This window comes from Diaphorina citri, unplaced genomic scaffold (assembly GCF_000475195.1).
Source record: "Diaphorina citri unplaced genomic scaffold, Diaci psyllid genome assembly version 1.1 scaffold2589, whole genome shotgun sequence".
Classification (NCBI taxonomy): domain Eukaryota; kingdom Metazoa; phylum Arthropoda; class Insecta; order Hemiptera; family Psyllidae; genus Diaphorina; species Diaphorina citri.
In genome coordinates this window covers 30,237-44,751 of record NW_007380007.1, presented here as the reverse complement: position 1 = coordinate 44,751, position 14,515 = coordinate 30,237, and the positions used below count along the sequence as shown (strand labels likewise).

Sequence of the window (14,515 nt, the reverse complement as noted above, 5' to 3'; positions counted from 1 at the left end):
TTCCAGTTACAGCAGTGAGAAATGGATGGTGAAATTGGGACATCCACTAATTTTCTATAGTTTTCATTCTTCAGTTGCACTAGTTCCAGAAGTGAGAAATGGATAGTGAAATGGACACATCCACCAATTATCTAATTTTTCAGTCTTCAATTACAGCAGTGAGGATTATTATTATTATTATTATTATTATTATTATTATTATTATTATTATTATTATTATTATTATTATTATTATTATTATTATTATTATTATTATTATTATTATTATTATTATTATTATTATTATTATTATTATTATTATTATTATTATTATTATTATTATTATTATTATTATTATTATTATTATTATTATTATTATTATTATTATTATTATTATTATTATTATTATTATTATTATTATTATTATTATTATTATTATTATTATTATTATTATTATTATTATTATTATTATTATTATTATTATTAAACAATTAGACCAAACTGTTGAGCGACATAGACAATTTGATAAAATAATACGAGTAACTTAAATAAACTGTTCTCAAGTCTGACCTATTTGCACAAGCCTGGATGTCGTTTCTAACTTGTTCTGCTGATCTTGTTGCCTCACTCATGTCTTCCTTTAGATCCACAATGTGTTGATTATATTGCTCAAGACTTGCACAAATTGCATGCTTAAACTGATCCATGCAGGTGAAATCCGAAAAGAACGGCAGAATATCTTCGATAGAAATTAGATCACTTTCATCTAGAAATTCTAGAGCTGTCTTGATGTCATTACGTTCAGATACCTGGGGGGAGGAGCACAGTACGAGTATGAAGATAAGTTTAGTATCATTTTTACCCCCAAAAAATACCACTTCGTGGCATAAAAAAAGACCCCGCCAAGTCGTTCCTCCCAAAATAAATCAAGTTATAGTGGACATCATAGTTGAGAAGTGACAGGTCAGTACTTGGAACACACCACAATCTTCATGCCTACATATTCTGGTCTGGTCTGGTCATTTTAGAAAAATGGTAATAAATAATAATAAATGCCGTTAAAAAGGGATTAAAAAATGCCAGGGAAAAAATGTTTGTGTATTAATGTTCTACAACCCCTCTTGCTTTGGACATAACAACCTCAAATACCCTGTTGTATACAAGAGTACCGAGTTAACATAAGAACATGAAAATATTGTTTCGAAAAAATGGCAACACGTTAAAACATCTAATATTGGTTTTCTTGTATCTAGCACAGGTTTTGTACCACAGTCAAAAGTTTTGAGCAAGGTCACGACTATGTCCTATACTAAAATATACATATAAAATGTAATGGCTACAATTATTTCATAAATATGCTGGTAATACCTTGCATGGTGAGATATTCACTAAGCTTAGCAGGAGCATGTCTAGCATACATGAGAACTAGGAAGTTGTGTACACTTTGAGATTGGCAGTTCCCCGAATGAATGGAATATTCTAGAAATCTGAAACCCAGTATAAAAGTAGGTTACAGTTATTCAGTGGGTTCTCCTATGTCTGCATCTGTAGGTACTCCTCAACTTGAATCAAAGAAGCAAAATGTCAACAGATTTATTTTATGCGGTGTTGTATGGCAAATCTATATTCAGAGCAATTTGTTGAATACGAGTACATTTTTATATTGTTTCTCTTAAGTTCATATTTCAGAAGATAGTTTGTGCTACCTTTGCAGACGAGTTATTCATCTGTTTCCTGTTGATTTTGTCAACGCTGCTATCGTTTCTTTTCTCTTTATTTAGTGATTCTGATCGTTTGGCTGGTTTCTAGTTTCACCGGCTTTCAAGTTTTTAATTTGAATTTTCGTCACCTGGTTGCTGGAAGTGTCACATCCAGACAATGGCCAGCTGACTCTTTTCATTCTCTTTCCATTAAGAATACAAGCAGGATAGGTTTTAAGAGTGTTACACTTTTGACCGAACGATAGTGAGGTCCATGTTTTAACTCGACCGTTTTGCATTTGGTTTGGATGTCTGTATGTTCCGCTATAACTCGCGATTGCCTGGTCTGATTTTGATGAAATTTGGTACACATCTCCATTAAATCAAGGCACGTCGCTGATTGAAATTTGGGGCCCCCGTTACGATCTTTCAAAGCTTTACGATCCCCCAATACAGTTGCCACGCATATCAATACATATTTATATGCGTGGGAAGTCAAGATGGTAAACCCCTGACAATCTATTGTTCTGTCAAAGGTTCAAAATGAACCAAAGGTAAATCTTTTGTTTCGTTTAAAAGGTTCAAAATCAAAAATTCTTTAATTTTATTTTTTAGAGTGATTGACAGGTTTTATAATGGTGTCACCTCTTTTTACTTTTTTTAGATAAAGGTACCTACATAATACGTGTAGATAGTTTTATTTCTGTTTTAATACATAATTATGTATTACGTAGGTTTACCCATTCATACGTAGGATTAACCAGAAGACATTTTTTCAAAGCAGGACATTATTCTAAATCCTAAATTTGTCCAAAATTCAAATAGGTACCAAGTTAAACAACAATAAATTGTCGATATGAGAGGACGTTATTGTTAAAGTCTTAGCTTAGGCAAAGTCTTAGCTGAGTGAGGTCTATAGTTCACAGAACCACTAGTAATAAATTTATTTTAAAAGGGGCGCGACTTTGAATGTCATGCACTTTAAAGATAAACTTTTGAATTTCAGGACACCTATTAGAGTGTACTGGGAGAAGAAAAAATGAAATAATAAAAATAAACCATAACTCCGGCCCTGGTTATCGAGCTCAAAAAAGTACCAAAGTATGAACTAGCTAAGTTTATGAAGGTCTTTAATAATTATGATGAATCACAAGTAGGGAGTTCCGAAGTTTCTAAATTCACTCATTCAAAAATTAAGGTGGGGGAGGGGGGTTAATGAGGACACTGTATAAAATTCACTCATAAATTCTTCTTCTTCTTATATTTTTTCTGTACCTATGTAGAGGTGGAAAAGTCGCAATTTCATCATTCACTCGTCAAAATAATGAGGCACTTCTGCTTATGCTAGAAACTTGAAATTTGGTAGAATGATAGATTTTCAGGTACTCGTACAGGGGGAAAAAATCTAAAAGTAGCAACATTCTTATACAATATACCAGGGATTCGGCGTTCGGCGCCCACCTACACACCCAAAAAATGTTCACTGCCCACATAAAAAAAAGTTTTAAATTATGCTTGATGGCACTGAGCAGTACATATTTCAATTGCAGTATGTTAAATAATTAACTAATGTAGGTATGTATGTAGGTAGATACCAACAAACCGCGAAAAAACACACAATAGCAAAATTGTAAAAAAGGGATATCAAAAGAGAATACAATTACATATTATTATTAATACTAATGAGATGGGTGAACTTGGTGAGATGAAACCAACTTCTGGATATTCGGTGTCATTTTTGTCACGAAAAGCCTCAAATCCCCCCGGTTTTCGATGTCAAGTCTATTTCTGTTTTTTGTAATTAGATTTGTGATAGCGCTGAAGCCACGTTCAACCAAATATGATGAAGGAAAAGAAATTACCATCTTTTCAACAACCTGCCATAGATCAGGATATTGTTGTGCTATTTCCTTCTGTAACCAAAATTTTTGGTATCCTTGGCCAAACCAAAAACTGTATAATTTTAATGTAACTTGAAAATTAGAAAACAAGATTTTCACTGGTTCTCGTGATGTTGACAGTTGAAACAATGAATGAAAACTAAAAATGGAATCGAGTCTATGGAATTTATTTCCACTCTGCAGTTGCAGGTAGTCCAGAGTCCAGGTACGTGCCAAAAATTAGAATCGCCACGGTTTTAGGGTTTCAAGAAAATAACTGAGATTCCTACAGAAGGGTACAAAGTACAAGGGAAACAACGTGAATGTTAGATCACCTCTATAGTGACAAGAGTATTCTTCTAAAAATAGATAGATTTTTAGAATTTTATTCCTAGCCTTGCCTTTGTTTGAACCTTGAGGAGAAATCTATATACTTATATTAATAAGTTGTGCTATAATAAGTTGTACTTATTATAGTATGGAAATAAGATTCTTGGGCAAAACTAATCAAACAGCCAAATTGCTCAGCGCCCACTTAAATTCTTTAAATGCCCATCAAAACAGAAAATGATTCAGAACGCCCAGCAGCGTCCGAAAATCGCCCACGATATCCAGTTTGGGAATCCCTGCAATATACCTACCTACAGAGTCCTCAAAATAGGACTGTTTTTAGGAAGAGGGTTTAGGTATCATTATTAGAGTTCCGCATATGATTAAAATTAAAACTAAATGAAATTAAAAAAAAAAATCAAATAAAGGAACAAAAAAGACCGTTTTTTTTCGAAATCGAAGCCGAAGGTAGGAAAATGACCCACGGAATATTGTTGGAAATTATGAGATTTACCTACCCTGAAGAACCTATACTTCTTACATAATAAAAAGGACAGAGTTATTTACAATCACTCAAAAGATTTAAAGAATGGTTGACCGTTTAAAAAAAAAAAAAAAAAAAAAAAAAAAAAAAAAAATAATGTGAAAAAAATCCCCCAAACACCAGTTTTTTTTACTTTCCTTATCCTATAGGAAGGAAAGTAATGTAATCGGGTCAAATTTTCGATGTTCAGTTTTTAGTGCCAAAACACGTTTTGAGGTCCCTAGAGCCTAAATCCGAAGTTTCAGCCATTGGTCCGTGTGTGTGTCTGTGTGTCTGTCTGTCTGTAAACAAAATATCTCGAGAACGGTAAGAGCTAGAGAGTTGAAATTTGGTATGTAGATGTCAAATGTGACAAGGATGCGACACGAAATTTTGGTTAAGACTGGTGCAACGGTTGGCGGCATTTTACCGCTTTTTGACGGTTTTCGGTGTAATTTAACAATATCTTGGGAATGGTATAAGCTTGAGACTTGAAATTTGGTATGTAGTTCACAAATGTGATAAGGATGCAACACAAAACGTTTGGTTGAGATGTTTGCTGCGCTTGGCGGTATTTTGACCGCTTTTGACAGATTTCGACCGTTTTTTGGCGGTTTTCAGCTATAGCGACAAAACGGTTAGAGATATTGTAAAAGTTAGGGTAAAAGAACACTCAAATAAGCATCATTCAATAGGATAAGGAAAGTCGTGTGATGTTCACACCAGATTTTTTACTTTCTATTACTACAGTTTAGCGGAGCTATACTAGTAATGAAAGTATTGCAATCGGTCCAAATTTTCAAAATCGGGAAATGGTTGGAAATATCCGTTTTGGGATCCCCTGATGTCAAAAAAGTGATTTTTAGCCCATGGTCTGTACGTATGTATGTACGCACGTACGTACGTACGTACGTACGTACGTACGTTACGTACGTACGTACGTTACGTACGTACGTACGTTACGTACGTACGTACGTTACGTACGTACGTACGTTACGTACGTACGTACGTTACGTACGTACGTACGTTACGTACGTACGTACGTTACGTACGTACGTACGTTACGTACGTACGTACGTTACGTACGTACGTACGTTACGTACGTACGTACGTTACGTACGTACGTACGTTACGTACGTACGTACGTTACGTACGTACGTACGTTACGTACGTACGTACGTTACGTACAGACCATGGGCTAAAAATCACTTTTTTGACATCAGGGGATCCCAAAACGGATATTTCCAACCATTTCCCGATTTTGAAAATTTGGACCGATTGCAATACTTTCATTACTAGTATAGCTCCGCTATACTGTAGTAATAGAAAGTAAAAAAGGGATATCAAAAGAGAATACAATTACATATTATTATTAATACTAATGAGATGGGTGAACTTGGTGAGATGAAACCAACTTCTGGATATTCGGTGTCATTTTTGTCACGAAAAGCCTCAAATCCCCCCGGTTTTCGATGTCAAGTCTATTTCTGAACCAACTTCTGGATATTCGGTGTCATTTTTGTCACGAAAAGCCTCAAATCCCCCCGGTTTTCGATGTCAAGTCTATTTCTGTTTTTTTGTAATTAGATTTGTGATAGCGCTGAAGCCACGTTCAACCAAATATGATGAAGGAAAAGAAATTACCATCTTTTCAACAACCTGCCATAGATCAGGATATTGTTGTGCTATTTCCTTCTGTAACCAAAATTTTTGGTATCCTTGGCCAAACCAAAAACTGTATAATTTTAATGTAACTTGAAAATTAGAAAACAAGATTTTCACTGGTTCTCGTGATGTTGACAGTTGAAACAATGAATGAAAACTAAAAATGGAATCGAGTCTATGGAATTTATTTCCACTCTGCAGTTGCAGGTAGTCCAGAGTCCAGGTACGTGCCAAAAATTAGAATCGCCACGGTTTTAGGGTTTCAAGAAAATAACTGAGATTCCTACAGAAGGGTACAAAGTACAAGGGAAACAACGTGAATGTTAGATCACCTCTATAGTGACAAGAGTATTCTTCTAAAAATAGATAGATTTTTAGAATTTTATTCCTAGCCTTGCCTTTGTTTGTACCTTGAGGAGAAATCTATATACTTATATTAATAAGTTGTGCTATAATAAGTTGTACTTATTATACTTTTTAATTATTAAACGAATGTCTTTTAAATATAATTTTTTTAAATAAATGGATTATTTTTTTTTTTTACTTTTTGAATTAAAACATGTTTTTAATTTTTTGTTTATCGGGGGAATAGAACCATACTTTTTTTTCTATCAGGGGAATAGAATCATACCCTTCCGGATTCAAATTTTGCAATCGGGGGAATCGGTATAAAATGGGGGGAATTGAATGCTGTCCGATTAATTGATATTAATATGTAGGTACTGTGTCGTGTCAGTCGTGTGGCAATTCTGTATCAAAGCAAATACGTTCAATATATTTTAATGTTTAGCGGTATTTTATTATATGATTTTTTTTTTAGATTCAACATAGATGAACCAGAGATATGATTTTTCATCTTCAACACCCGGCTGCTAAAGCATGATTACCCATAGAAACCCATGTATTAAAAAAAAACCCCTTAACATCAAAGACAGACTTTCTAACATTAAAGACAGAAATTTCACTCTCCTGAAACCCTCTTTTAGATAATCATTGAAAATACATAAGTGACCTCTAGCAGCAAGTGTGGACGCCCATAGCGGAATCTCTTTGGTTCAGCCATGTTGCATCTAAAAAAAGTCACATAATAAAATATGGCTTTTCTCTCAGTCAACTATTAACTATTGGGCAGCATCAGCAGTGCCGGTGTGGCGACTGGCAATATCAAAAGATTCAGTGAAGTTAAGCACGTTGGGCGTGTTTGGTATCCAGATGGATCGAACAATACATTGTGAAAGTAATGAATGTTTTTGTGTGTGTGTTTTTGTAGTTTTTTTTTTACAGGTTTGTTTTTCAAAGTGCTAGTGTTTGAACTCTAAATAAAATTTCGGGTATCTGAGCACCGAGGCTAGATCGAATAAAACTCAGTCTGGAATAACCAATTTTCGACCACTTTTTCCATGATTTGAAGCCGTATATCTGCAAAAATGGCGAATGTTGTCTTCAAGGTGTTCCAAATTTTACATTTTATCAACATAAACTAATGATTTTACATAAATTCCCGAAAAAAATAATCGAAAAAAACAAAACACAAAATAATTGAACCAAATGTTTCGCTTCGCTCGAGCTATCCGAGGGACTCGTATGTCCGAACTTGTTATTCAAACACTAAATGGCATCCAACATCCAATTATACACTGGGTGACAAAATTAGCGGAACGCTCGTATTTTTTGGTTTTTCTCAAACTGCTGTTCAGTGTTCAATTTTTTTCGGGAAAGCCATCATTAATGTTATTTGTTGTAAAGTTTAAAACTTATTTCACAAGACCGCATACCTACATAAGCTGTGAGTAAAAAAAGAAAAATCAAAAACAAGGATCAGTTTTTTGCTAAAAAATGCATGTTTCTGGAGATATACAGGGTATCCACCAATGTATGACCCACTCAAATTGCTCCAAATCTGTTGGAGTTTTCGAAAAATAAAAAAAACCCGTATCTCTTTGATTTTTGCAAAGAACTTTTTGGCAATATTGAAATCCGCGAAAACCGTGAACTTGGTACCAACTTTGGAATTTCAAATGAGAACCCTTTGCTCCAAATCTGTTGGAGTTTTCGAAAAATAAAAAAAAACCGTATCTCTTTGATTTTTGCAAAGAACTTTTTGGCAATATTGAAATCCGCGAATAAGTTCGCGAAAACCGCGAACTTGGTACCAACTTTGGAATTTCAAATGAGAACCCCTATTTTCTATTGCATATTATTATTCTACGTAAAATTTCATGTACAATCGTCTATTCATTCATTTTTTGCGATTTGGGGTTTGGCGAAATATTGCGAACATCAAAACTAACTGGCATGTACCTGTGTGAAATATCATTTCACAATGTTTTTCCTTCATAAATCATGTGGTAACATCAGATTTAGAATTGGTGATTCTCATGATTTTTTTTTATTATCTCAGAAAAAACTATAAAAATTAAAAAAAAAAAATATTGAGACTAAAACGAAGAAAATGCGTTCACTAGATCGTGAGATACAGCTCTCGGAACATGAGAGTCTCAAGCACGCCGATATCATACCTAGCGACAACACTGTACTCCCGTGATGACGTCATCTACCAATATCGCACGACGCGCTGTGAGCTTATTACCATAGGGATTTGGGTTAGGGTTAGGGGCTCAAATAGATCGAATAGGTACCTACCTATCTACGCATTTTGTTATCACTATTTTTCAATAGGTATCAGCTTAGGTACTTATACCTATTTTCAAATTTAGATATTTTCATTCCATTTTTACTTTCTGCACTTATTCAAGTAGTTACTTCTTCGTACATGTACATTTTTTTAAGGGGTTTGACAGAGGGAACTGTAACTGCTATGGTCTTATCGTACCGAAATCGAAGAGAGAAGGAAGACAGGATAGCAGAAAGCCAGCCGTTCCGAGAACGAACATTATCCCATCAGGATAAAAGCCGCCCTGGGCGGGAATCGAACCCGCGGCCTAGCGCTTACAAGACAGACGCACTACCAACTAAGCTAAGTAGGCTGGCACATTTATTTCGATCGAGAAGAATAATATGAATAATATGATCTCCACATACCAAACATCCCTGCTCAAAGTTCCACTTTATGTAAACACTACCTCGTGAAGATGGAAGTAATAACCCTTGAAGGAGAAGGTCAGCTGTTCTTTGGTTAAGTTGGCTTCCATGATACAGAAAATATCAATGTCGTTAATCTTCACTATTTGTTCCAATTCAGTTCGCTTTGTTGCCGTTAGACCACCAGCATTCCATTGCAAGATGTTGAGACTGTTGGACTGTCTTGATGTCGTGTAACCCAAGGCAGTCCCCGCCCGGAGATCCGATCGGGGGACTATTTTACCTCCGGAGAATTTTACGATGGGACGCATGACATCATATTAAATTGCTCATTTGGCACCACCCAGGGGGCACTGATGGCTTAAGGAATGCCAAGGAAGCGAGCAATACTACCCCCCAGGGTCTTTTAATATATATATATTAAAGAATACAATGGTTTATGATTTTTGATTTATGACTTTATTATGATGAGTGAGTCACCTATTGGAATCTGATACGTACAGAACACAACCCCCCTCCCCCCCAGTTCTGGCCCCGCTCACTTCTGGGAGCCCAAGTTTCAATCAGCGACGTGCCTTGATTCAAAGCATGTATGTACCAAATTTCATCAAAATTGGACCAGGCAATCGGGAGTTATAGCGGAACAGACAAACATCCAAACCAAATGCAAAATGGTCGAGTTAAAACATAGACCTCACTATCGTTCAGTCAAATATCTAATACGCACCTCATTTGAACGTTTTCATCTGAACACGACATGAGAGAAGACAGAAGCTGACTCACATCCAGTTGAATCTTGTACGATATCAAGGTATCCGTACATAATTTAGGTGAACATTGCAACAGAGTTGGGACAAATGTGTACCAAAGTTGAGTATTATTTTGAGCGCAAAGTACATTCAAAGCTTGATTATACTTTTCTTCCTGAAATTTAAGTAAAACCAATTCTCATATTGAAGGAAAAACTTTTTTTAAAAAGGTCGATTAATTGGGCGTTTGTCAATTCCCCCGAATTTTTGATTTGTTACTATTTCCGGTGTTCTATTCCCCCGATGAAATATTTGGGAAGCCATGGACTGGATGTCCTATTCCCCCGATCTTGTGTGTACAGGTATAAAATAAATAGTCTCAGAGTTATAGCTACAGTATCAAGGTGTGGCAAAACAAAGAGACAACAGTTTTTTTTTTGGCATTGGTTTGGCACTAAGCCTCTACCATACAGCCAGAGTGGATGTGTTTTTTAAAGATTACTATTTAATATAGCTTTTCATATTATATAATTATATCACTTTTAACGAAAAAATGAAATAGATGACCATAGGTTTTATCTGTTAGTAAAATGGTCCCTCACTCGGCAGAGAGAGCAGAGGTTGTCCGGTTCGATTCCCACTTTGTTGAGGTATGCTTTACATAGGGCATGGTTTACCCTCAGACGGTTCATGCATACAATAAATCGGCGGGGGCTGTAAATTCTGTCGTTAAACCATGGTTTAGGAGAAATGGTTACGTCTTTGAAGATATTCTTATAGAAGAGTCCTTTGTTGTTTGTTGTGTCAAGAAAATTTACAAGGTATTCAGAGGATTGTTTTTTCAAATGACATTTGACATCAGAGGGACATAACTTAATACTGGATGCTTGTCCGTGAAAGGTGGATTTCTCAATAATAGATCAGTTGCGCTTACTTGGGTGATGTTTCGAAGTCATAGAGCAGGAAAAATAAGGACCAACGGGATTTTTATTTTTTTTCTATGACTTCTAGATCCCGAGATAAATCGATTAAAAAAAATGCCGGCGAATCGTGAACTTTGACGTCACGGCATACGCTCCCGCAGGCGATGACGTCACATCAAATGTCCCAAGCAAAGCTCCCTCGCAGGCAACACATTAATGTGTTTGTGCGCATACGTATTTATTATTTTTGACGATCTTTACGAAAAAAATACATTTGGACAGTTATATTTTTCATGAGAATCATCAATTGAGACCATTTTTCGCGAATTTGCGAAAATTTGCAAAGATCGCGAATCGACAAAGTGATTGAAATGTACCTTGTGTAACATCATTTCACAATGTATTTCCCTCATAGATCACGGGGTAACATCAGATTTCGGATTGAGGCCATTTTTCGCGAAAAATGGTCTGCATCTAAAATCTGATATTAGTGATTAATGAAGGGTTCTCATTTGAACGCAGAATAATAATATGCAATAAAAAATTGGGGTTCTCATTTGAAATTCCAAAGTTGGTACCAAGTTCGCGATTTTCGCGAACTTGATCGCGAATTTTAATATTTCCAAAAAGTTCTCGAAACTCCAACAGATTTGGAGCAATTTGAGTGGGTCATACATTGGTGGACACTGTCCTGTTCTCTTACCGTGACTTGAGGCAATGCCAGGAAGATATCTAGGTTGACCTGAAGCATTCTGTATTGCTCCTGTTCTCTTACCGTGACTTGAGGCAATGCCAGGAAGATATCTAGGTTGACCTGAAGCATTCTGTATTGCTCCTGTTCTCTTACCGTGACTTGAGGCAATGCCAGGAAGATATCTAGGTTGACCTGAAGCATTCTGTATTGCTCCTGTTCTCTTACCGTGACTTGAGGCAATGCCAGGAAGATATCTAGGTTGACCTGAAGCATTCTGTATTGCTCCTGTTCTCTTACCGTGACTTGAGGCAATGCCAGGAAGATATCTAGGTTGACCTGAAGCATTCTGTATTGCTCCTGTTCTCTTACCGTGACTTGAGGCAATGCCAGGAAGATATCTAGGTTGACCTGAAGCATTCTGTATTGCTCCTGTTCTCTTACCGTGACTTGAGGCAATGCCAGGAAGATATCTAGGTTGACCTGAAGCATTCTGTATTGCTCCTGTTCTCTTACCGTGACTTGAGGCAATGCCAGGAAGATATCTAGGTTGACCTGAAGCATTCTGTATTGCTCCTGTTCTCTTACCGTGACTTGAGGCAATGCCAGGAAGATATCTAGGTTGACCTGAAGCATTCTGTATTGCTCCTGTTCTCTTACCGTGACTTGAGGCAATGCCAGGAAGATATCTAGGTTGACCTGAAGCATTCTGTATTGCTCCTGTTCTCTTACCGTGACTTGAGGCAATGCCAGGAAGATATCTAGGTTGACCTGAAGCATTCTGTATTGCTCCTGTTCTCTTACCGTGACTTGAGGCAATGCCAGGAAGATATCTAGGTTGACCTGAAGCATTCTGTATTGCTCCTGTTCTCTTACCGTGACTTGAGGCAATGCCAGGAAGATATCTAGGTTGACCTGAAGCATTCTGTATTGCTCCTGTTCTCTTACCGTGACTTGAGGCAATGCCAGGAAGATATCTAGGTTGACCTGAAGCATTCTGTATTGCTCCTGTTCTCTTACCGTGACTTGAGGCAATGCCAGGAAGATATCTAGGTTGACCTGAAGCATTCTGTATTGCTCCTGTTCTCTTACCGTGACTTGAGGCAATGCCAGGAAGATATCTAGGTTGACCTGAAGCATTCTGTATTGCTCCTGTTCTCTTACCGTGACTTGAGGCAATGCCAGGAAGATATCTAGGTTGACCTGAAGCATTCTGTATTGCTCCTGTTCTCTTACCGTGACTTGAGGCAATGCCAGGAAGATATCTAGGTTGACCTGAAGCATTCTGTATTGCTCCTGTTCTCTTACCGTGACTTGAGGCAATGCCAGGAAGATATCTAGGTTGACCTGAAGCATTCTGTATTGCTCCTGTTCTCTTACCGTGACTTGAGGCAATGCCAGGAAGATATCTAGGTTGACCTGAAGCATTCTGTATTGCTCCTGTTCTCTTACCGTGACTTGAGGCAATGCCAGGAAGATATCTAGGTTGACCTGAAGCATTCTGTATTGCTCCTGTTCTCTTACCGTGACTTGAGGCAATGCCAGGAAGATATCTAGGTTGACCTGAAGCATTCTGTATTGCTCCTGTTCTCTTACCGTGACTTGAGGCAATGCCAGGAAGATATCTAGGTTGACCTGAAGCATTCTGTATTGCTCCTGTTCTCTTACCGTGACTTGAGGCAATGCCAGGAAGATATCTAGGTTGACCTGAAGCATTCTGTATTGCTCCTGTTCTCTTACCGTGACTTGAGGCAATGCCAGGAAGATATCTAGGTTGACCTGAAGCATTCTGTATTGCTCCTGTTCTCTTACCGTGACTTGAGGCAATGCCAGGAAGATATCTAGGTTGACCTGAAGCATTCTGTATTGCTCCTGTTCTCTTACCGTGACTTGAGGCAATGCCAGGAAGATATCTAGGTTGACCTGAAGCATTCTGTATTGCTCCTGTTCTCTTACCGTGACTTGAGGCAATGCCAGGAAGATATCTAGGTTGACCTGAAGCATTCTGTATTGCTCCTGTTCTCTTACCGTGACTTGAGGCAATGCCAGGAAGATATCTAGGTTGACCTGAAGCATTCTGTATTGCTCCTGTTCTCTTACCGTGACTTGAGGCAATGCCAGGAAGATATCTAGGTTGACCTGAAGCATTCTGTATTGCTCCTGTTCTCTTACCGTGACTTGAGGTAATGCCAGGAAGATATCTAGATTGACCTGAAGCATTCTGTATTGCTCCTGTTCTCTTACCGTGACTTGAGCTAATGCCAGGAAGATATCTAGATATTCTAGATTGACCTGAAGCATTCTGTATTGCTCCTGTTCTCTTACCGTGACTTGAGGTAATGCCAGGAAGATATCTAGGTTGACCTGAAGCATTCTGTATTGCTCCTGTTCTCTTACCGTGACTTGAGGTAATGCCAGGAAGATATCTAGATTGACCTACCAACTAAGCTAAGTAGGCTGGCACATTTATTTCGATCGAGAAGAATAATATGATCTCCACATACCAAACATCCCTGCTCAAAGTTCCACTTTATGTAAACACTACCTACGTAGGTACCTACATACATATGTAGGTACCTGCCTATGTAGGTACCTATCTACCTACCTATGTAGGTACCTACCTATATAATAATAAAAATCTGGTGTGAACATCACACGACTTTCTATTACATTTGCGGAATACGTATTTGAAAAAAAAATAAAAAAATATATAAAAAAAATGAAAATTTTTCTAAGTCCCGAGCATGAGCCGCCTACGGCGGCCAATTTTCGACCAAAAATTTCCTATCTTAAAATACTCCCCATGTAATGAGGGATCATTAAAAAGTGTCCAAAAATTGAACTTTTTTTTGAAAATTTTTCCAAGTCCAAAATCGACCGCCTACGGCGGCCAATTTTCGACCAAAAATTTCCTATCTTAAAATACTCCCCGTGTAATGAGGGATCATTAAAAAGTATCCAAAAATTGAACTTTTTTTTTTTTTTTTAAAAATTTTTTTAATCCAAAAACAAACCCCCCCCGCGGCCCAAGTT

At 37.1% G+C, this 14,515-nt stretch overlaps 1 protein-coding gene across 1 annotated transcript in view; it reads right to left on the bottom strand.

The window, feature by feature from the left end:
* LOC103519177 (vacuolar protein sorting-associated protein 18 homolog) overlaps positions 1 to 14,515 on the bottom strand; it is a gene marked incomplete at both ends in the record, with an annotated part of 44,790 nt that overhangs the window by 2,587 nt on the left and 27,688 nt on the right. The window contains 4 exon segments of the mRNA XM_026830762.1: positions 550 to 881; positions 922 to 950; positions 1,348 to 1,466; positions 9,847 to 10,043. Coding sequence (XP_026686563.1) covers positions 550 to 881; positions 922 to 950; positions 1,348 to 1,466; positions 9,847 to 10,043 — 677 coding nt within the window.